This window comes from Vicugna pacos, chromosome 29, assembly GCF_048564905.1.
Source record: "Vicugna pacos chromosome 29, VicPac4, whole genome shotgun sequence".
Lineage (NCBI taxonomy): Eukaryota > Metazoa > Chordata > Mammalia > Artiodactyla > Camelidae > Vicugna > Vicugna pacos.
The window spans coordinates 10,161,786-10,183,620 of record NC_133015.1 but is presented as its reverse complement, the minus strand read 5'-3'; the positions used below and the strand labels follow the sequence as shown (position 1 = coordinate 10,183,620).

At 44.0% G+C, this 21,835-nt stretch overlaps 1 protein-coding gene across 2 annotated transcripts; it reads right to left on the bottom strand.

Moving 5' to 3' along the window:
- Positions 1-2,349: 2,349 nt before the first annotated feature.
- On the bottom strand, positions 2,350-17,871 carry PEX2 (peroxisomal biogenesis factor 2). Of its 2 annotated transcripts, XM_031692290.2 has the most exons (3): positions 17,626-17,759; positions 13,425-13,527; positions 2,350-3,620 (listed from the first exon to the last, which is right to left on the bottom strand). In XM_031692290.2, exon 3 carries the CDS (start codon positions 3,603-3,605, stop codon positions 2,688-2,690), a length of 918 nt encoding a protein of 305 aa, XP_031548150.1. In that variant the 5' UTR covers positions 3,606-3,620; positions 13,425-13,527; positions 17,626-17,759; the 3' UTR covers positions 2,350-2,687. The 2 variants fall into 2 exon arrangements, with proteins under 2 accessions (XP_031548150.1, XP_006202459.1); XM_006202397.4 differs by lacking the exon at positions 13,425-13,527 and having other exon boundaries at positions 17,626-17,871.
- Between the last annotated feature and the right edge of the window lie 3,964 nt (positions 17,872-21,835).

Genomic DNA, 21,835 nt, shown 5'->3' with positions numbered 1-21,835 from the left:
TTCAGATCTTTTCAAATCTCAGCTCTGCAGAGAGGACTTCCAGGAGCATGTAATTCAATACAGCGTCCCTGTCATTCCCTGTTCCCTTAATCTGCTGTATTTTCCTCAGAGCACTTCTAACGTCTGAAGTGATCTTACAACATGTGTTTATTGTCTAGCACCCCTCCAAGAATGTAAACTCCATGAGAGCCAGGGTTTTATTTTACTCATGAACGCATCTCTGGGTACAGAAGCAGCATGCCTGTAGGGGCTCAAGGAAGAATCAGTGAAAGGATGGTATGTTGTTTAATTCCCATTCCAGTCCTGAGAGGTAGACAGGACTGAGTGCTCATTTCATAGGCTGATCCAGCTGAAACTCAGAGCAGTTAAATAAACTTATTCAAAATCCACAGCCACTAAGTACTGAAGGCAGGGGAGCTGGGAACAAGGGAGCAGGACATGCCTCGAATCAGCCTGGACCGATGTGCGAATTTTAGATCCAATCACTGAAGCCACTTAGATACACTAAATACACAAGTAGGGAACCTGGCTTGAGAACCAGCTGCATGGGAGAGGAAAGAAAAATGGGGCTGGAAAAGTTCTTGTTTTCCCAAAGGCGGACACTCAGGGTTGCATGTGAGCGTCTTGTCGCTAAAGTGGAAACACATGATGTAGCCAAGTATGACCCAGTTGTCGTGAACCTTGAGCCCTGAAGCCGCTACGGAGCGCGGACAGAAGCACCAGGGTCATGCGAGCCCGCAGGGGCGCAGGGACCACGTGGAGTCTGGGGCCGTCACAGCAACTTGGCCTCAGGCCCGCATCTCTGCGGTGAGGTGAAGCTCCCTGAGGCAGCGCTTGGGTGGTCTCGGTGGTCCTGATCCACTGATCAGTAGCTGACCACCACCTGTCTAGGGTGTGCTCTCTGCCAAGGATCCTCACAAGCACGAAAAACAAAAACAGGAAACTCTAAGGAAAAAGCATGGAGAGACGGTAGCAGGGGTGGGCCCTGCTGGGGTGGCCACCTGGCCCCTCCTCCAAGGATGGCCTCGCTGCCCGGCTGCGGGGAGTCAGGTCAGCAGGCAGCCTCTAGCCCTTTGGGGTCTGTCTCAGGTGCAGAGCTTCCAGGCCTGAGGTGGTGTCCTTCCCGGAGCAGCCACATCCAGCGTCTGAGAGGTGGAGGCGGTAAGGCCTGATGACTCTGGCCCAACCCCGGGGGTCCTGACAGACCGCACAAGCTCCCCCGCCCTCTGTGCGGTGGCCGAGGCTGGCGGGCCCGTGTTGTGATTCTGTCTCTTCTGCTTCTTCGCCATTTCCTCTCACAGGCGTGGATCCCTAAGGGGCATCCTGCACTTCAAACCCCTTTCAAGATCTGCTTCTGCAGAACCCAACCTGTGAAGCTGGGTTTAGTCATCAGCTGCCAGAACGTCTCCATTGGTTCACTGGGACTGAGACAGAGGCTCTGGTTTCTAGGGATGAGCAGAACAGCCACGGTCTCCAATCTCATGGCAGGTGGTGGTGGTGGTGGTGGGGCATCACTAGTCGGGGTGGCAGACGTTAAGTAAAAATAAAAAATTTAAAAAGAGACATTGTACCAAGAGCCATTAGGTCTGTGGGGGAAGAAAAAAACAACTCCCGTAACATTGACAACTCTATTAGCATGCACGTAAAGCACTGTGTGTTCACGGTAAAATCATGACAGTGTGGGTACCTACTCGGAATGTGCTATCAAAAAAACAGTTAACAAAATTGTTGGTGTAACAAATCTTGCTGACTTTAATTCTTTCAGATCTTCAATCTAAGGCATTCATTCACTTACTTATTAATGTCCTTATCGAACTAGGTCACTGGTAAAATTAAAGGCTGCCCGTAGACCACTGGGGTAAGGAAGGTGAACGTCAACACTAGTCGGGTTTTACTGTTTCCATCTGCCAGGCAGCCACCACTCTCATGACAGCATCCTGGTTTCCTGGGGGGCACTGCCTCCTCTCCCACTGCGGGTTCACAGGTGCTCCAGAGGGGGCACCATCCACCCTGGAGTCACTGGGGGCGTGACTTCTCCGTCTCTGTTGGGGAATGTGTACACAATCCCAGGCTGACCAGTGACTGAGCTCCTGGACTTTGCCAGGACTATCAGGCAAGAAGCTCCAGGCCAGTGAGATCAGAGTGCTGGCAGAAGGTAGGTCCTGAGCTTCTGGTGGACACCGTTTGGCCCAAGAAAGAGGCTGAATGAATCCCTTAGAAACCGACTTTAGAGAGAAGCTTAAAATGACAATTGGGACATCAGATCTTCAGGTTTAAAGCAACAGATCTTACTATTTGTCATTTTATGATGTTATGACATCATTTCTGAAAAGAAATGCACCCATCCCAGAATCTTCACAGTCTTTTATTTTTAGACTCTAACCTCTTTCCAGGAAGTGGCAAAATGAAGGAGCATTCTTAGGAGTCACTGGATAAAAATGATCCATTATTCTTGACATTAAAAATGAAATTTAATGATTAACAAAATACATTACCACTCGCATAATCTATTTAGAATCGTGTGGTTTCTAGTGTGAGTAGAACTTAGTCATGCCTGGAAAGGAACAGAAGGCAGTGGCTGAGAAGCACGTGTCCTCGTAAAACAGGCCTATATCGTGTGCTCAGGATGACTAACACCAGGGACTTTAACATGACACAGTTTTCCCCAGAGGAAACAGTTTTAACTTCTAAATGGCATTCACTTCGGACATCTCGATCCCTGATTTCAGGGGCTGCAGGCTGTGCACCTCTGTGCCACACTTGGGACAAGCAAAGGACATGTCAAATAAGCAGCTACTCTTAATGCAGTAGTAACAGAAGATGTGCTCGCAGCCTATGGTGTGGGGCATGGTGGGCCACTCCCCACACAGGGAACACTGCTTGCCGCTGGTGGCCAACGTGCTGTCACCGTTAGGAGCACCGGTCAGGGGGACACACCATGAAGAGAGCTTGGCTTTCAACTTCTGGACGTTGATAAGTGGCAAGAGAAAAATCAGAAACTCAGCGAAACCGTGCCAGAGGAGCTCCCGGTTCATATACTCGAAGCCCACTTCCCGGATGTTTTGGGGCTTGCAGAATACGGAACGGATGCCGAGCAGACGTTCGGTCAAGGTCGCGAACTTGCCCCTCTGGAGGAACAGCAAGAAGTTAATCAGCCCACCGAGCTTCAAAAGTCCCACCACAAAATTCACGCACTGCTTGGCCTTCCTGAATGATGCGAGGTGACGGTTTCGAAACAGATCGTAGCATCGCTCTTCCAACCACTTCCCCCCGATGGTGCAGACGGCGTACCAGAGCTTTTGGTTCTTACTCAGCGGCTGGTATCTCAGGCTGGGGGAGAAATCATTCTTGTACTGAATATTCAAAACCGACTGTCCCACTGTGGCGTTTTTAGAGTAGACGGTGAATCTCCACAAGAAAAGCCACAAGAATGCCTTCACCTCTGGCTCAAAGCGGGCTAACAGCCCCGGCTTAAATCCATGAAAGCACTGAGTAAACTGGGACCAGACGAGCTGCTCCAGGGCCTTGTTCAGTTCAAGTGCATCCAACTGACTTATTCTCAGCACTCTGTCTGTCCGCTTTGTCTCCTCGTCTCTGGAAGCCATGCCTTCCGTGAAGGTCTCTAGGAAAAAGGACAATTAGAAACTATCATCAAACAGTCACAATCTTGTCCTGTCTTCTCGCCTTACACTTGGAAAATGGTGGCACAGACGACCCAGGGCAAGAGATGCACTTCAAACCAGCACAGTGAACAGTCACTGCTTACATGAACCTCTTTCTCTTTCTTCTCTCCCTCTCCCCCTTCCTCTTTTCCTTTCTTTTCTTTCTGTTCTTTTTCATCCCCCTCCCCTCACCAAAGGAATAACAAGTTTTTGCAAGTTGCATCCAATTTCCACAAATGTTCCTCTAGGTCAACCTCCTGGGGCGGATATTTTAACGGGAGATGATAAAATCCTGACGCTGACAGCGACGAGGCTGAATAATAACATGACTAATGGAGAGATACACGAACTTAATAAATACAATGAACCATGGGGAACGTCGCGATGGATGGTAAGTCAAGACCTCTGTTTAATTTCCAGCACTTTTACTGACTCCAAAGGAATATTTTCAATAAGTCTTTTAATCTTTCTCAAGCACATTTTATGTTTGTAAAGGAAGTTAGGAGAAAAAAATAAAGGAATAAATGCTTATTATTCTATCACACTACTGCAGAAAAGAAATACGAGCACAAAGCAACATGAAATGTCATTATTAAGGTACTGGAAAGGTGCACATAGTTTTCTATGATGTAAAAACAGACACGGAGATCATTTCATAAATACATTTGGTGCTACAGGGACCACAATCTTATTTAAAATGCAATAGAAAAAGCTGATTAATGGTTAGCTGGGTATGACTGACTCATCTGAAACGTGTTTATTAAATGCCTGTTACACGTAAGTCAACGCATCAAAACCACCCAGTTGTTGCTGCTGTCAAAAGTTGAGAGACCAGTTTAGATATTTTACATTTTATGAATGATCTGGCCAATCCAAACCATGACAAGAAAATTTAGTTTTTAAAATAGGCTCAGGACACATAGAGCTTGGTCATGATCTCCGTCCCTTCGAGAAGCCTGACCTGCTCAGCAAACACCGACTTAACAGATGGAGATGGGGGTCCCGTGGGGGTTGAGTGACACCAACCATGTGGCCGTGATCTTGGCCAAGTCATTTCACTTCATCTCTGCCTTGGTTTCTTCCCTTACAAAACTAAGGGCTGGAGACAAAATGACCTCTAAAGTTCTTTCAAATTCGATTATATATATATATATAATTTTTTTTTACAAAATTATACAAAAATAGGAATCAAAAATGACTGTGAAATCATAGGTTATTTAGAGCTGTTTTCTTCTTAAACCAGGTATGTGACAGGAATGCTTCTCACCGACAAATGCCAACTGTCTTCTGGGGTGATCTCACCTTTGTCTCCATCCTGCAGCTCCCTCAAGACTTGCCAGCCTGTGGCTCCAACAGTGTAGATTTTCACTGTAAGTTCTGTGAAATCCTGGCCTCATATGAGCCAGGAACCACAGGAAAGAAAGGGGGTTCAGACAGAATTCCCTTTTCTCTCTGTTTTTCTAATCCATTCACGACTCTATCCGCCCAAACCTTTTCCGAATGCTGGCAGCTCTCAGCTCTCTCCTGGACGACGTCTACTTGGCCTGTCCCACCTCCTGACTCCATCAATGCACCTCCCGCACCATGATCCTTTGACAACACAAGCCTCCTCCCACTCACCCCGTCTGCTCTGCTTCCTAACATTTCAATCTCTGGTCATAAAGTGCCCGATTCTTCTGGTCACAGTGGACATCTGCTCTCTGTTCCTTTCACCTTGAAAGGGCTGTTCTTCTCATTCTCTCACTGAAAGACTCACCTGGTCCTAAGTTTTTAAGTCCGAGCTTAGGGGACACTTCCTTCTGGCTCCCAACTTGAGCCAGCTGCCCCTGCTAACTGTTCCTTTCACGCTCTGTTCTTCCTCTTTCTTGGCCTTCCTGTACTGCACATAAACTATTTTGATATTTCACATACTGCACTGCCTTTTAATTATCAATTTCCTCCACTAGAAAATAAGCCTCTAAGACTGAGTCTTCTCACGGCTGAATGTTAGCAACCAGGCCCGCGCCTGGCACACGGGCCACGTCCTACCAGCATGAGATGAGCAGATTAACGACCAGGATGAAAAGTCCCAGGTGGGTGAAGAGTAGAAAATACAAACTCCCATCCAGTAAAATCCTGTCCAGTCCCCACAGCCAGACTGTTGATGGCTACTTCTCTCAGCGTGTTTGCTGTGCATCTGCTACTCCCCAGGGCATGGGTCAGAGCTGGTGATGAAGTGGTAGACCAGACAGTCTCAACGATCATCTGACCAGACGATCATCTAGTGAGTGGGAGAAGGGGGAAAGGAAAATGTCCTGCAGAAGATCATCCCCAGGCAATGACAATAAGGAGTGGTACGTGATGAGCATCGTGCTCACAGCTGGACCTCAGAAGGTCCAAGAAGGCTTCGTGGAAGAGGCAAGATCTTCGCAGCCACCTGAAGGATTAGCAGTGTCAGGCGGATAAAGGCCAGTGAGAACATGACTCCAACAGAGGGAACAGCGGGGACCAAGGCTGGGAGGTGCAAGGACAATAGAGAAGGCTGGAAAGGAAAGCAGGAGACTCAGGCTCCAGGCCCTAGAAGCCAAGCTGAGGACGTTATATTTGAGCAAGAAGGTAACGGAAAAAAAATACAAATGAACTTATTTACAAAACAGAAGCAGACTCACAGACATAGAAAACAAACTTACAGTTACCAAGGGGGGAAGCATAAATTGTAAGTTTGAGATTTGCAGATACTCATATATATAAAATAGATAAACAAGTTTGTACTGCAGAGCACAGGGAACTATATTCAATATCTTGTAGTAACTCATGGTGAAAAAGAATATGAAACGAATCTATGTATGTTCATGTATGACTGAAGCATTATGCTGTAACAAGAAATTGACACACACTGTAAAGTGACTATAATTCAATAAAAAAAATACATATAAGGAAGAAAGTCTACATTCTAAGTGAAGTAAGCCAGAAAGAGGAAGAAAAATACCATATGAGACCGCTCATATGTGGAATCTAAAAACAAACAAACAAACAAACAAAGCATAAATATAAAACAGAAACAGACTCATAGACACAGAACACAAACTTGTGGTTGCCAAGGGGGTGGAGGGTGGGAAGGGATAGATGGGATTTCAAAATTGTAGAATAGATAAACAAGATCATACTGTATAGCACAGGGAAATATACACAAGGTCTTATGGTAGCTCACAGAGAAAAAAGTGTGACAATGAATATATATATGTTTATGTATAACTGAAAAATTGTGCTCTACACTGGAATTTGAGACAACATTGTAAAATGATTATAAATCAATAAAAAATGTTAAAAAATTTACTATTATAAAGTCAAATTGATGATTATAAGTGTCTATATTCTGGAAAAAAAAGGGAAAAAAAAGTCTATAACCAAAATAAATAAATAAATAAATAAATAAATAAATAAATAAAGGTAACAAGGAGCCACTGAATAGCTGTAAGCAAAGAACAATCCAACCTGCATTTCAGAGAGCTTGCTCTGGCCACATGGAGAACGCATTAGAGGCTGAAAGACTGGAGGCACAGAGACTGATTAAGACGATCGTTCAGATGATTTAGTGAGAAACTAACGATGTCTGAATCAGGAAGGCATCAGTGGGGATGGAAAAAAATAGGTACCTTTCAGAGCTACGAGGTGGAAGAATTGACAGGACTTAGAAGGAAGCCAAGGAGGACTGAGCTGAGTCACGGAGGGGATGGTAGCGCAGTTCTCTGGAACAGAAAACACATGCAGAGATACAGGTCTGAAGGTTCCCCTTATATATATTATATATACGTATAATAAATAAATCTGTGTAGTTTTCGAGATCTGAGGCTCCTATGAGACAGCTCAGTGGAGAAGTCCAGGAGGCAGTTATGGGATGTGGGAGAGAAAATCTGGGCGGAGATTTTGAGTGTGAGCTCCCTCTCCTGGGACTCATCTATTATAAATCTACTTGATCTACTTAAAAGCTAAGATGAGGAAGGCAGAGGAGATGGTATTGCACGGTTCTCAGAGGCAATGGATACAATTTCAAAACTATCTCAATAGAAAAAGGATTTCAAAATTTATGCAAAAAACCATCAATGAATAAGATTATATTTCTCACCTTTCTTGGCAGTTTACGAATTTTCCCTAATCAGCATATCCTTTATGTAATTAATTAAAAGACCTAAAACATTATTTTAAGAAACCTCATAATCAAACCAAAATCTATACAATTACTTGCTCATACTTACCAGATCATCCTTCTTACCTCTTTACTGTTCCTGGGATAAAGTGCACACTTCTCAGACCTAACTTAGCCCACTTCTGTCTCCATCTCCATAACCACGTAACCATATAAACCACCATCCCCCAGCCGAGCCTTAAATTCCCGACCACCGTTCAGTCCCACCTCAGGACCTTTCCCCCTGCACCTCGAACACTTACTTTCTTGACCGACTCCTCCCACTGCCTTCAATATCTGCCCTAACGTTCCAACCCTGGTCCAACCTTCTCCATGAAACCTTCTTCATTATCTCCAACTCCCTGCCATGACCACCATATTGAACTCTATCTGTCCTGTGATTTCAGCCGTGTGAATACATCTCTCCCTAACTTGACCGTAAATTAATTTGAGGAAAGCGCCTTATCTTATACCTCTTTCTCAAAGTGCCTGCCACCTCTAAAGTGACTGATACCTAACTCAGTTTTCCTCATGCAAAGTCCTGTCATCACTCAGGAGATGCAGGAATATGGTCTCTGTAACTCTTCTACTGTAACCGTGTCTGCAACTTGGCATCTTCCCCAGATTTCATCTTCTGGGGTCAGCAAGATAAGGGAAGCTCTCCTATTTGTCAGCGTACCCTGGAGAGGCTCGGACCGTAATGGGCTTCAGTACCAAGTTCAACACGACCAGTTCCCTCCCTTCGCCCCCTCCCTGCCCCCGGGTTTCAGATGAGGATCAGGTGAAACAGTGCGTGTTATAGGTACCAGTTTATGTATCTTTAAATATTAGAATCACAACCAGTTCTTATTAATCTCACAGAATTTATCACAAACACAGGCTGAGAGGGGCTGCTCAGTCGCTGTCTGTCCACACCACGTGCAGTGGGAGGAGCGGCTGGCTGCTCCCCGACGTCCTGACCGGACACCGCTGAGAGCAGCGAGTCGGACTGGGTGGTGGGGGAGGCGCCCTCTTCCTCAGGTTCCTCACTGATGTTTGGGGAGAAACTGCTCAGAGAGAGTGGCTGCTTGAAGGAATCATCTATTTCAAATCCCTCATTTCTGGAGGAATCATACTTAAGAGCATTTTGTAAAGACAGGAGTTTTTAATGGCTGCCAGAAAAGGGATTTCACACACTCTCTAACCCATCCAATATTTTAACAGTCCTTATTATCAAAAAATTCTTTCTTATCCCTTCTGTTACAGTTTAACTTTTTTTTTTCTTTCCTCGTTTTCACCCCAGGCCTGGCCTCGGTGCAGATTAAGAACAGCTGGGCTCGGGCTCCTCCCTGCAGAGGACTCTTTCCTAGACCAGCAGACTATTACTAAGCTGCTCTCCAGCCTCCGCTCTTCCAGATGAATAATTTGTTTCTCTACTTTTCTGTTTCAGGTTTTCGTTTCCAACATTTTAGTCATTTTTGTGACTTCTTGTAGCTGTAAACACAGAACAGACACTGGCCATTACGGCCCGTAGGCCGTTGAGGCTGAAGGCCCCTCCGATGCACAGACTCCTGTGGCAGCCGGCGCAGTGGGGAGAGCGCACTGACAATCAGACAGACTTGGGCTCAAGTTCCTGCTCTGTCATTCAGTTGCTATGCGATCTTAAAAAAGTCATTAGCGTCAGATTCTCCTAAAAGTTGGAAATAAACAGCTTCCTCACAACACTGCTGAGATTAAACCAGAGAATGTTGCGAAAGTGGTCTGGAAATGGGCAAACCGTATTACTGGTGTATTATTGCTACTTTGGCTGTGGATGAACATAAGAAGAAAAAGACTCAGCTGATTTTGCCAAATCTCATTTCCAAAGACTGAAATCTTCATTATTACTCACTGAATGCCTCAACCAGCCTGCGGTAAAAGGATTTCTCCCCCCCCAGGAAATACTGAAGACACCAATAAAATAGAATTGTGGCAGTTACACAGTGAACATGATGTCACCATGATGTGGGCAAGTCTGGGGGTCAGGGAAGGGGCAGAGACACAGTTCAGTGGAACTCCTTGTACCCTTAACTGGCACCTTATCTGAAAGGCGATGCTGGGGTGGGTATTCAGAGAGAACAGGGGTGGGTCCCAGCATGACCTGCTCTCTGGTTGCTTAACTCCCATCCACATGATTGTGCCTGTCATCTGGAAGCAAAGAAACCTCAGGAACGCCTGCTGATAACTTCTGACTTAAGAGTGCTTTGCTGAACAGGGCCTGGTGCAGGCAGTCTAAGATGAGCATCCAACCTTGGTTCATCACCAACACGCTACGCGCAATTCCTCCTCCTTCCCCTCTTCCCTTTCTGGCAGGTACAGTTATTCTAGAATACTGGCGTTAGAGCAGGGCAGTGCTCAGGACTAGAAGAAACTGATAAAAATCAAAATAACCAGAAGTTCAATTAACCTGATTACGGAACTTCTTCCTTTCACGATATAACAATATTTGCCCATAACAGGTGTAGAAGACAGAAAAATGCCATCAATAGGTTTAAATCACATAAAGTTATTCTCCATTTAATGTGAAGTCTGTGTTTCAGTGAATTCTAATTCTCTGACAAGTGGCTACTCAATTTAACCAGTATTCACGGAGTGTCTGCAAAATGCCAGGCATTCGCCTAGGTACCTGGGATTCAATCCAAAAATATTTTAACTTCCAGTTAACTTCCTTTTACTCAAGAATTTTTAAAAAAATGGGATGCTACTGTAATCAAGACTAGCCATTGATCTCTGAAGCAAAGAATGGATCTAAAATGTGAAAACACTATAAAGGATCACAAAACTCCCTGGGGTAGAGAAGGGACAAATGGCATTTAATGTTGTGCAACCTCCAGAAACAGGGAAGCACTGACCCTGGCGATAATCTATCTGGGGGACGTGTGGACAGGTTCCAGTAGGAGCTGTGTCCTGTGCTGCGTCATCCCTGTCAATGGGGTTGCCCTTGTTAGGAGTCAAGAAGCAAGTCATCTGCTCGACCAGAGATGGGCTAAAGAGTCAAGCCCCAGTAGAAAGACCCCGTTTTAAGGAAACTGCTTTGATTCTGGAGGCAGGAGTAATCACTGAAGGGAAGCGACGTACCAGGGTATACGTGTCACAGGAGGACTCCGATGGCAGAGTTCAGTAAGACTGAAAAGGAAATTGCAAACTGGAAGACCAGTGACTGGACTCCTGCGGTGTTTCAAGGCCCTAACTCAGGTGCCGACTAGTAACTTCCTGAACGAGTTAAAGTCATTTAACTTGCTTCACTGAGAACTCTGAAAATAAAAATGATGACGGTGTCCACACACTTTTGAATCAAAAGGCCCCAACTCTTCCGGGCGAACCAATGCTTTCCCGAGCCCTTTGCACTGACGGCCACCCACCCCCGCCTACTGGCCGCCCACTGGCCAGGCTCCTACTTCACTTTCAAGAATTTGAGTATTAAAAATTCCACATTATTGGTTCTTGGGGGTTCCGTATGTAGTTTCACCAAAGTTAAACTTGAATAATTAAAAAAAAAAAACTAATCTTTTTTTAAAAAAAGTTGGGATTGTTTTGAATTGAAACAAACACCATCAGATTTAATTCAAATTGTTCTCCCAGAATGCCAAAAACAGGGCATGCTTTTTCCTATTCTGCCATGAAAACTCATTGTTTTGATACACAGTCCTATCACCATCTCCCTCCCTACTCCCCATTTTCCAAACTATACTAAGTTAAGATTCTAAAAGGCTGACCCAGGAGGAAACATTTATGGCCATGCAAAGAGACTTATAAAAATAATTATTAGTAAAGTACAATCGACACTGAATAATATCAGTGTTTTGTGAAGGATACTGCTACGTTAAGGGTATGTGAAAAAGATGCTCAAGGCAAAATCAAGACCAGATAGATACAAAGTACAGCATCCACGAGGGTTAGTGTGATTAACTTGTCACATAAATATGTTTAAGACAAAATGATCTAGCACTAAAAACTATTAAAAAGGTCTCCTGCTGACACTTTATCACGAGACATGTCACAGTGCTTTTCTTTCACAGGAAAAAAAACAACTGAAAATTCGTTTACTAAGAGTGGCAATATATAACCTTATCCCTTAAATAACTCACGCTTTCCTTTTAAGCTTTTCATTCCCCAAATAAAACTTTATCATCTATGCTGCATTCCAAAACCAAAACAAATGACTGCATCTCACTGAAGAGCGAAGAATTTTTCAGGATGTATTCTCGAGCTTTTATTGAGTATAGTACAAATTATGACTGAATATATTTTATTTAAAAACACGTTATTGACAGAAATCTATCAATAATAATGTGGGTATTGTCAAGGGCCTGTCAATATTAATGTAATTATGATTAAGGGGATAACATGGATTTTTAGCTATAACACCAAGTAACATCTCGTGCATTGCTGCTATCAATATACACACGATTATTGACCTGTTCCAAGGCGCTCAGTACTAGATGTATTACCATTAGGCATATTTGTCAATGCGTACTGCCCACAAAAATTCTACATTTAAATTTACAGTCCTATAAACTCTGTCAGTAGAAACATGTGATTCCCAAGTAATCTCTAAGGTTTCACATCCATCCATGCACCATCCCCTCCCCTGCCAGGCTATCCTTTTCCAGATCCACAATAACCAACTAATTTTAACTACGACAACATGGCTACCACACTATTCTAAGCCTTCTAGGAATTGAATTGGATGAGAACATATGTTCATTTTTTTTTCCTTTTAGGTTTTAAAAATATTTTAAGCAACATTTCCTATTTGGAGGTTGCATGAATCAAGTTCTCTAACCAGAGTTTTTAAGCTTTGAGCCTGTTCCCTCCTATTTTATTTCCTTTGTGTAGTCAGATAGATTTACTGTCCATTGTATTGAAATCAATACTAATAAATGGGACATGCATCAAAGAGAGATTTAACAGGACACTGATTCCCAGAACACATTTCAAACATGAGCAAAAGAGAAAAAGCTATGCCCGGGACCCTTTAGAACACTGACCTCTGGCACTGTCAACAGGCCCAGAAATCGACACTTGTAAGTTCAAATCCCACTTCTGCCACAGGCTTGCTAAGTGCCGTGTCTCTGTGCTTTTCTTCCACTCTTTCATCAAATATTAAACTAAGTTTCAACAGATCATAGATATCTGGTGTTATAAATCCGAATTATGCTCATCTGGATACAGACAACAGGTGCAGAATTTTAAAATTCCCTTATGGACACTAGACCTCTAAATTACTCTTAACTTACATGCAATCCTCATCAAAATCCAAACAGAATTTCTGTTTTTCAAAGTGGTGGTGGGTACACAACAAGGTATTTCTAAAATACATCTGAAGGATAAACTTCAAAATAGCATATGTTTTTCAAAAAGATGAACAAGGATAAGTAACTTGCCCTAGCAGAGGGGAAATATTCTTTTTATTTGGAGAGAAGAGGGAATTCAACTCAAATACTCCAATCTTTAAGACTCCAATTAGTCTTACAAAATTGAGCACCTTACCTATTTCATGGCTGATAATATTTACTCAAGTATCTAAAAGTAACAGAAAATGCTTTTTTTAAACCTGAAGACAGAATTGCCCATACCTCAGCCTAGCTTCACAAATCCATTTCTAGGAGAACAGCATGGCACTCGTAATCTTTCCTTTCACAAAGCTGACGCTCCTGAGTCTTTCAGAGAGAAAGCACACTGTGGAAAGAAAGAGCAGATGTTTGCGTGGATATGGGAAGCAGCGGTAAGCTGGTTCTGCTTACTTCTGTATCCTGGCCCCACTTTACCACCAAGCTGTGTGACTCTGGACCAGTCATTTTTTCGCCCCACTATAATCTGCAGCAGTTAAAAAAATGCTTTTAACGAGCACTGCAAAAAGTCTACCTCTTTAGAATCCTTATAGGAATTGTTTTAGGAAACCTTGGAAGAGGAAGAAAATACATAAATAAATAAAGGAACAGCCATTCCCAACTGCAGAAATGGTAACGTCAAACATGAGTCTGGAAAAGGCTAGAGAAAGTGGAGAAATCAGAATGGTACCCATCAGACACAGGCTCAGTCCTCATGGAATAAACAGCAAAGCCTGATGGGAGACAATCCCAACCAATCTGTGACTTTACAACCGCAGTGAACCTCTACCACTTACTTCCTGGTTATGGAGCGCTAACAAGGGACTACCCCAGCTAAGTGCCCTTTGCAAAATGAAATAGTAAATCATTTAATCCTCGCAATATTATGAAAGAGATTCTTGTATTATTTTCGTTTTAAAACAAGGAAACTGAAGCACAAAGCGATGAGCTGAGTTGTGGGAAACCACACAGCTGGAAGTAGTGGGGCCATGCTCTGTACCAGCATCCTCTGCTGACACAATGACGATGGGCCTACAAGCTGAACATAATAAACACTTTAGGACAGCACTGCAGGACATGCAGATGGGGCTATTTTCAGAGGCTAAGTCCTAAGAGACTGAGAGCACAGGCATGAACTACAGCAAAAACTGTGATCCGAGGATGAGCAAACAAGAGCCACATGAAACTTAACGGAACAACTAAGTCTTTAAGTCCTCTATAAATCTGGAAAAGGACTTTAGGATCTGAGTCCTACGAAGAGAATTCTAAATGACTTGAAGATGACTGGAACACACGCTTAACTGCACACTTTATGGCACTCGAGAGAATGTGAAAATAGCCCTAAAGGAACAGAGGTATTAGCGAGGGACAAGCAGGAAGTAGCATGTGATACCTCCTGTATATGAGGCACTGGCTTCCCTATGGTTCTTTCTCTCATTTAATCCTCATAACACAGTCAGTATCACACCCATTTTAAGAAGTCAAAAATTAAGAGATTGACAACCTGTTTAGCATGCTGATCACCCACTGTGGATCGGGTGCCCCTGAGGAAACACAACTGTCACCCAGATTCGGGTGACATGGCGATCAACGTGTCAAGGTCAAGCTGGCAATTAGTAAATTTCTGGTGAACGCTAGGGAAATGGTGGAACACACAAAAGCAAGTCAGCAGTAGGGATATTTGGTAAGCCTGGATCAAATGCAATCCCACAGAGCTCAAAGCTAAATTTTTTCCCTCAAGATCATTCTCAAAACCAGACTGCCAGTCAAGCTCTCAGGACTGCAGATGCAGAAAGAAATTAAAGGAATGTGGTCAGGTTGCCCCCGATGCCTGGGATGTACCTCATCAACATTCCCTTTCCCTGCCTCTACCCACGTGGCCAGAGAACCGTTTAAAGAGACTGAATGTCAAATCTGAACAAACAGAATACGTCAGTGAAAAAAGGAGACTTGAACCCCCATCTATTATGAACACATATGACATGCTTAGTAGAGGCAACTCCAACCCACCTACCTAACACTGGAAAGGAACGGTATACGTAATCAAAACAGGATTACTTCAGAGCGCTTGGTTTTTATCTTTTAATAGTAAGAAGAAAAGACAACTGGGATGAAATTTTATCTCACCTTATTGATAGGGAGGTAAGAAGGAAGAGCTCTGAAAAAAGAATCAAATAAAACAAAAAGCAATCTAGAGAAAGGCATTTTGATCCATAGATGGGAGAAGGCTGGGAAGCTGACCGACAGACCACAGAGGGAAGGGCAGAGGCTGCTAGACGTCCTCTTGCCAGCCTCCATGTCCATGTCTAGAAATCACAATGCGGGCATTTGCAGGGCTGGGATTACAGATGCGGGGCAGACGGAGCAGTTCAGGGCTTTTCTCCTGAGGTTTCTTCCACATTCCAAAGGAACTGAAGGGGAACACGGGAGGTTTAGAAACTGCCGTCATTTCACAGTGAAGAGAAAAAGGGAGCATCCAATTTGCTTCTAGATTGTCCAACCCAGATAATCAAGGGAGGAAAAAAAGAAGCCAGGGATTCAGAGCAGAACTTTGGTCCAGAAAGAAAGAAACTGCAACTTGCATCCCTTTTCCCTGTGCTATAAGAACTGGTAGAACATGAGAGGGAAAGAAACTTAAAATTTGATGCTGTGAGGAAAATGTGGGGCCAGGACTCAGAATTTTACTAGCAACGTGATGTTGGGCAAGGCTGCTAACATCTTTAAGGTTCAGCTACCAAATGTGTAAAATGGAAAATATCTGCCCTTCCTATTGCAAAGACTATATTACAAGCTTCAAATATAAGCAAAAATTTTATGGCTAATATAAAATAGGGGGAAAGGAGAAAAGGAAAGAATTATGATTCTGATCATAAAGAAAGAATTAAATTTAAAATTTGTAGCTATTAAATAAGGTGGAATATAGAGAAGTTTGTGGCTTTTGGTAATGAATTAACTGTGAACAGATATATTTTATTATTTAAAAAAACTAATAATCAAATGAATGCATGCTGACTACAAATGAATAATTATCCTAAGAAATGAAATTTTAATGCTAGAAGGAAACAGATCATCTAGTCTAAGATATGAATTTAATTTCCCTAACAGGACCCCTGTTTTTCAAGCAGAACACAAGCTGTTCTTGTAAAATACTGCTGAGGGTCGGCTCGCTTTGTCTCTCCTCTGCATGGCTCCAGGCGATTTCTACAGCAGCTCTTCTATGGAACAGTTTTAAAGCCACAGATTTGACTGCTACTCCTAAGTTTTAAAAATGAGGAGAATAAAGCCAAGAGGTAGAGCTGGTCAAATGAAAACCACAGTTAAGAGTACAACTCAATTCTCTGGACTTACTCCAGCATTCTATGTCCTTTCTATTTTCTTTCCTTTCCTTTTTTTTTTTTTTTTAAAGAAAAAAAGGGGGGGGAGCAGATTTCTCTTTTTGGCTTTTAAATAATTCCACTCTCCCTTCTTTTTCCAAATCTCCTTCTGGCTCAGGATAATCCAACTCTTGATTTCTCTGGATACAAGTAATGGATAATATGGGCAAGATAAGGAAGTAGATAAAGCGAAAAAAAAAAGAGAGCAAGTCTGCCCCTAGTTTATTCTGTTCAGGCTTAAGTAAAGGTGACTCATAGGGGAAGGTGTGCAGACGACAAACTGGTGTGGATGGAGTCTCAGCCTCCCTGTAATTGCTTGAAACTGTCCAGGTATAAAGTGTTCCGGGGGTAACACAGAATACCAGGCATGTTAGACGTGAACATTCAACAACGCGGTCTCATTCTGTGACCAGCTTTTTCACTAAATGTAGTACTTCTGGAAAATGGGACCTAAAGAAATAGGTAAACAAACAATAACTTTTAATTTAAGGCCTCAAAAGAGAAATGATTTTCACTTTCTATTTTCATATCAGACACCAATGTTAAACGTAACAAAGCCTTCGCAAGCAATTTTCTAAGAAAATTCTTAGTAGTTCTCACCAAGAAAATTAAAACTGCTTTTGAGATCATAGGCTTTCAAAAATGTTGGAAACTTTATTTTTGGTACCAAATACAACGTTTTACATGAACTATCAGACATTAAGTAAAGTTTGGACCCTGCAATAATTCCTAAGCGGTTCTTAGGAGTTAAATCTCACCACCGCCAAGTGCGAGGAAAAGACTTCCAAGTGTGTGTCTAGAAAGTCGCTTCGTGGGATGCAAAGGAGCTCAAGTCTAGCTGCGTCTTTTTCTCTTTTTAATGGTGCGATCCTAAGACTATTTTTAGGGGTTGAGGTTCGTTCCACTGCCTTTCCCCAAATCAGACTTTGATTTGCCTCCTCCAGGAAGACAGAAAGCCCACGAAACGGGGAAACAAGCAAAGGGCGACAACTACAAGGTCGTGAAAGTCCGCGCCCTCCCAGCTGTGAGCAAGACCTCGGGTTTGCGCTCCTGGTCTCTCGGGCGTCACTGACCTTAGGCGTCTGCGAAACGCCCGGCTCCGCGTAACTGTTTCTCAAACATTCTCTGGGAAGCGTGGCTTTTCCTAGCAGAACCTGGGCTCCCCGGGCTTCCGGAACTCGCGGGTTTACGCAGTGACGCAGGACCCGGAAGTGCCTGAAAAAAAAGGGGAAATTAAACCACCGAGGACTACGCTTCAGCGCGCGGCGGAAGGCCCGGGAGGGCCCAGCCACAGCGAACGCTGACGAGCCGAAGGGACGAAGAGCCGACGAGCCGAAGAGCCGAAGGGCCGACGAGCCGAAGAGGACACCCGCGCGCGGTGATTGGTCATCTGGCCGTGAGGTAAGCCGTATCTGATTGGCAGGAGAGTCGCGAACCCGTCAGCCCCGGGGTCGGGGGCCGCGCGTGGAGAGGCCTCGGTGTCAGGGGCCGCGGGGAAGCCGGGGCTTTTGAGGGCAGGGCTTTCCCGGCCTTCAGACGCCGGCGGCGGGCTGCCGGACAAGCGCCGCCGGGTGGCGACGGGGCGCCTCCGCGTCTCGGGGGCTCTCCGCTCGCCCCGGATGGAGGGCCCGCTGCGGGGCAGGGAGCCTCCGTGTGCGGCGGCGGCATCCGGGCCGGGGCCGTGGGGGCGCGGGTGGCTCGTCGGCCGCTGCAGGCTCCCGGAGGCGGGTGGCCGCTCTGGTCCGCCGTCCGCCTGCGGAGCCGCGGCCCGGGAGGCCTGCCGGGCGGACTGCACACGCCCGCAGCATCGGGCCGTGAGCTCGGGGCCGCAGGGCCTGTCCGGGTCACCCCGGAGCTCTCAGAAACGCGGACAGCCAGGTCGCCCCGCCCTGGGGAGCCCAGGCAGGACTTCTAGGGCTGGGGTCCGAAGGAACGTATTTCTTGAGCGTTCACCAGGCAATTCTGTGCAGCCGGCTCTGAGACTCGCCACCGCCTACTCAGTCTATAGAAGGGCTGGCTGTGTCTGGCTGGCTCGTTTGCTGTAAGGTTTGAACGAAGTCTGGGTGGGTAAAGCTTCCTGCACACAGTAGGTCTTGAGAACATTTTCGCTCTTGTCTACCCCCTCCCCAGCCCAGCCTCCTCCCCAGGAGCACTCAGTCCTAAGATGGCTGTATTGTTGGACATTGGAGAGCGCGTCCTGTAGAAGCAGCGTTACAAGAAAGCCTCCCCCTCCCCCAATTATCCCATGCAACAGTTGTTACTCAATATAGAACATTATGGATAAGATAAAAGAACATTTATCAATGAAGTCTAATACTGGTCAAATAAGTTTCTACAGTAAAGGTATACAGTTTGACATCACTTAGACCTGGAATTTTGTTGTCTTCCATACATTAAGGAGATCTCAGAAAGGTCAGGCCTGGGAGGATGGTGATGGTTCCTTGAATTAGTGAAATTTCCGCCATGTGAACCAACCGTACAGATGAGAGAATAGGAGCTAGAAGTTGCTCACTTAGGTACAGGAGTGGGGGTTTCCCTGGAGCTCAAGTTGGCCGCCACAGTAGCGGCCTGCAATACGGGTTGGCCAGATTACGGTCTGCTCTAAGAGTAAAATGCCCACTGGGGTTCTGAAAAGAAAACAATAAACTATTTCATGTTATACTGGTTACATGTTGACATGACCATGTTTCAGAAAATTTAAAATTACACATGTGGCTCCTGTTACATTTGTATTGGATAGTGCAGTTCTAGAGGATAAGAAAATCTCTGAAGAAGACCACGGCTCTTATTTAGCAATTGTGAGGGAGGCATCCATGTGGTACTTCTCAGTGCCAACTGAAAATTGGTACTCACCACCTGCCTCTAGAAGGGTAGAATCACATTGGCACTTGCCATCTACCTCTGCTTGGATTAAATCAGGAGCTGATGACCTCCAGTACTCCTGAAAGGAGTTTAGGGTGGAGATCAGGCATGAGGCACTCTATACTCTGGGAAAACTGGTGGAACAGGCCTTCAGGAAGAGTTTTTCAGAGGTAGATTTTATGAGCCTAAATTCTTACCTCTCATTTCTAGAAAAGCACTAGAATCATTAGGCAGTGACACATCTGCTCTTGGTGACTAGCAGCAAGCCTAAATGTGTGCTTGACCACATGTACCCCACCTTGACTGAAATCATGTAATATACCGAGTTCCCCCTGCTTCCTCAGAGCAATTCCTCAAAGCTATGTGAGATGCTGTCTCCCGGGCTATAGTCCTCATTTTGCCCCCAAATAAAACTTAACTTACAGTTCTCATGTTGTGTGATTTTATTTCAGTCAATATCAGGTAGGCCTGCATTTGTAGTGTGCTTTACTTAATTTTTATGAAAGGGAGAGAAAAGGACCAAAAAAAAAAAAAAAGGCTAACATAGAGGATATTTTCAGAATGCAGGTTCTAATTCATGGAGCCCTACGTATGAACATCATAGTAATCTGTTAATAATAAAAAGATACCACGCTATTGAGAAGTACGAATTATGTTTCATGATCTGATTAAGAGGGTGAAACATGTAGAACATTTAAGATTTCTGTTGAAATTGGTTCATGTAGGTTCTGGATTTTATCAGTTAATCTCTAGACACAGTAAACTGTTTTCATTTTCCAGTGAGCTAGTAAGCTGAGGTTTCAGGGAAGCTTTGTTTCCAGTTTGTTTATAGTTGCTTTAAAAATATTTTTCAATCATTTATTATAACAAAAGCCTACTGGGGGCCAGGAGTATGGCTAGGCAGTGTGATATAAAGGTGAACATCCAGACATGGCCTCTCTTGGAAACAATGAGTATCAATTCAGAGACAATGAAAAAGTACACAATAACCAAGGTATAGTGTATTTTGCCTTTGAGTAAGTGCTTACCTCTGTAAATTCCACACATTAATTATTTAAACCTACAATTTATATATTCCTGCTGACACGTTAATGAAGAGTCTTGTTAGAACTTGACTATGGGCTTAAATATGTTAGTAAAAAATCATAGTATATTTCATGCATCTGTTAATTATGAACTTAAAGAAAAAAATTAAATTTGAGTATTTACCTTTAAATATAAAAAAAGATTAAAAATCACAATAACATCTTATGTATGATACCCTCTTTTAGCCTTTCAGCACCTTTTAGGTTCTAAGGAATTTAATAATAGAAATGTAAAGGAGACATTGATTTATGCCCCTAACATAGTTTAAAATTGCTGACTTTAAAAAGATACATTTATTTTAGCATATTACAGAGTTCTTAAATCAATATATTTGAATCTTTTAGGAAAAAGTTAAACATAAATCTCATGTTAGTTTACTTCTGCTGCTGTAACCAATTACCACAAAGTCAGTGGCTCAAAGCAATACCAATGTATTATCTTAGAGTTCTGCAGTCACAAGTCCCACTTGAGTCTCACTGGGCTAAAAATCAAGGTGTCCACAGGTCTGCGTTCCTTGCTGGAGGGTCTAGGGGAGAATCTTGGTTTTCTGTTTATTCAAATTGTTGACCAAATTCAGTCCCTGGTTCCTGGCCGGCTGTTGGCTGAGAGATGTTCCCAGCTTCTAGAAGCCACTCCCATTCCGTGGGTTGTGGCTCTCTCGCACCATCTTCAAAGCCAACAGTGGCGGCTTGAAGCCCTCTCATCCTTCTGATTCCTCTTCCCTCTTCTTCTGTTGTTTCGTCTCTTTGATTTCAGTCTTGTAAGACTCTGGTCAGGTTGGGCCTACCTAGATAATCCAGGATAATCTCTCCCCATCAAGGTCCATAACCCTAACCACATCTCTAAAGTCCCTTTTGCCATAATGAAGTCATATATCCACAAGGGCCAGGGTTAGGGTGTGGACATTTTTAGGGGCCATGCTTCTGCCTGCCACAGACCTTAACTGGGCCCACATGGTTTACCCATCACTCTTAGTTCTCTCAGTACTGTAGGATAGAATAATGGTTATAGTAACAGTACATTGTATTAGATGTATAATACGTTCCAGCCTCTATTCTAAACCCTTTTTCTACATTTACTCATTTAGTCCTCGGAAATGCCTAGGAGACAAACACTATTATCCCCACTTACAGATAGGGAAACAGGTACGGACTGGGGAAGTGACCTGCCTACTTCTCACAGCTGTCAGGTGGTGGAATGAGGACTGGAAGCTACGCAGTCTGATGCTCTGACCTCTGCACGCTCTGAAGCACAGTGTAGTGGATATCATTTGTAAACATCTGGATTTACTGAACATGCTCTAGTGATACAGTGACTACGAGTTTCAGCTCGAGC

Excerpts from the sequence above, each read along its gene's own strand:
- PEX2 (XM_006202397.4), bottom strand. The coding sequence starts at position 3,605 with ATGGCTTCCAGAGACGAGGAGACAAAGCGGACAGACAGAGTGCTGAGA.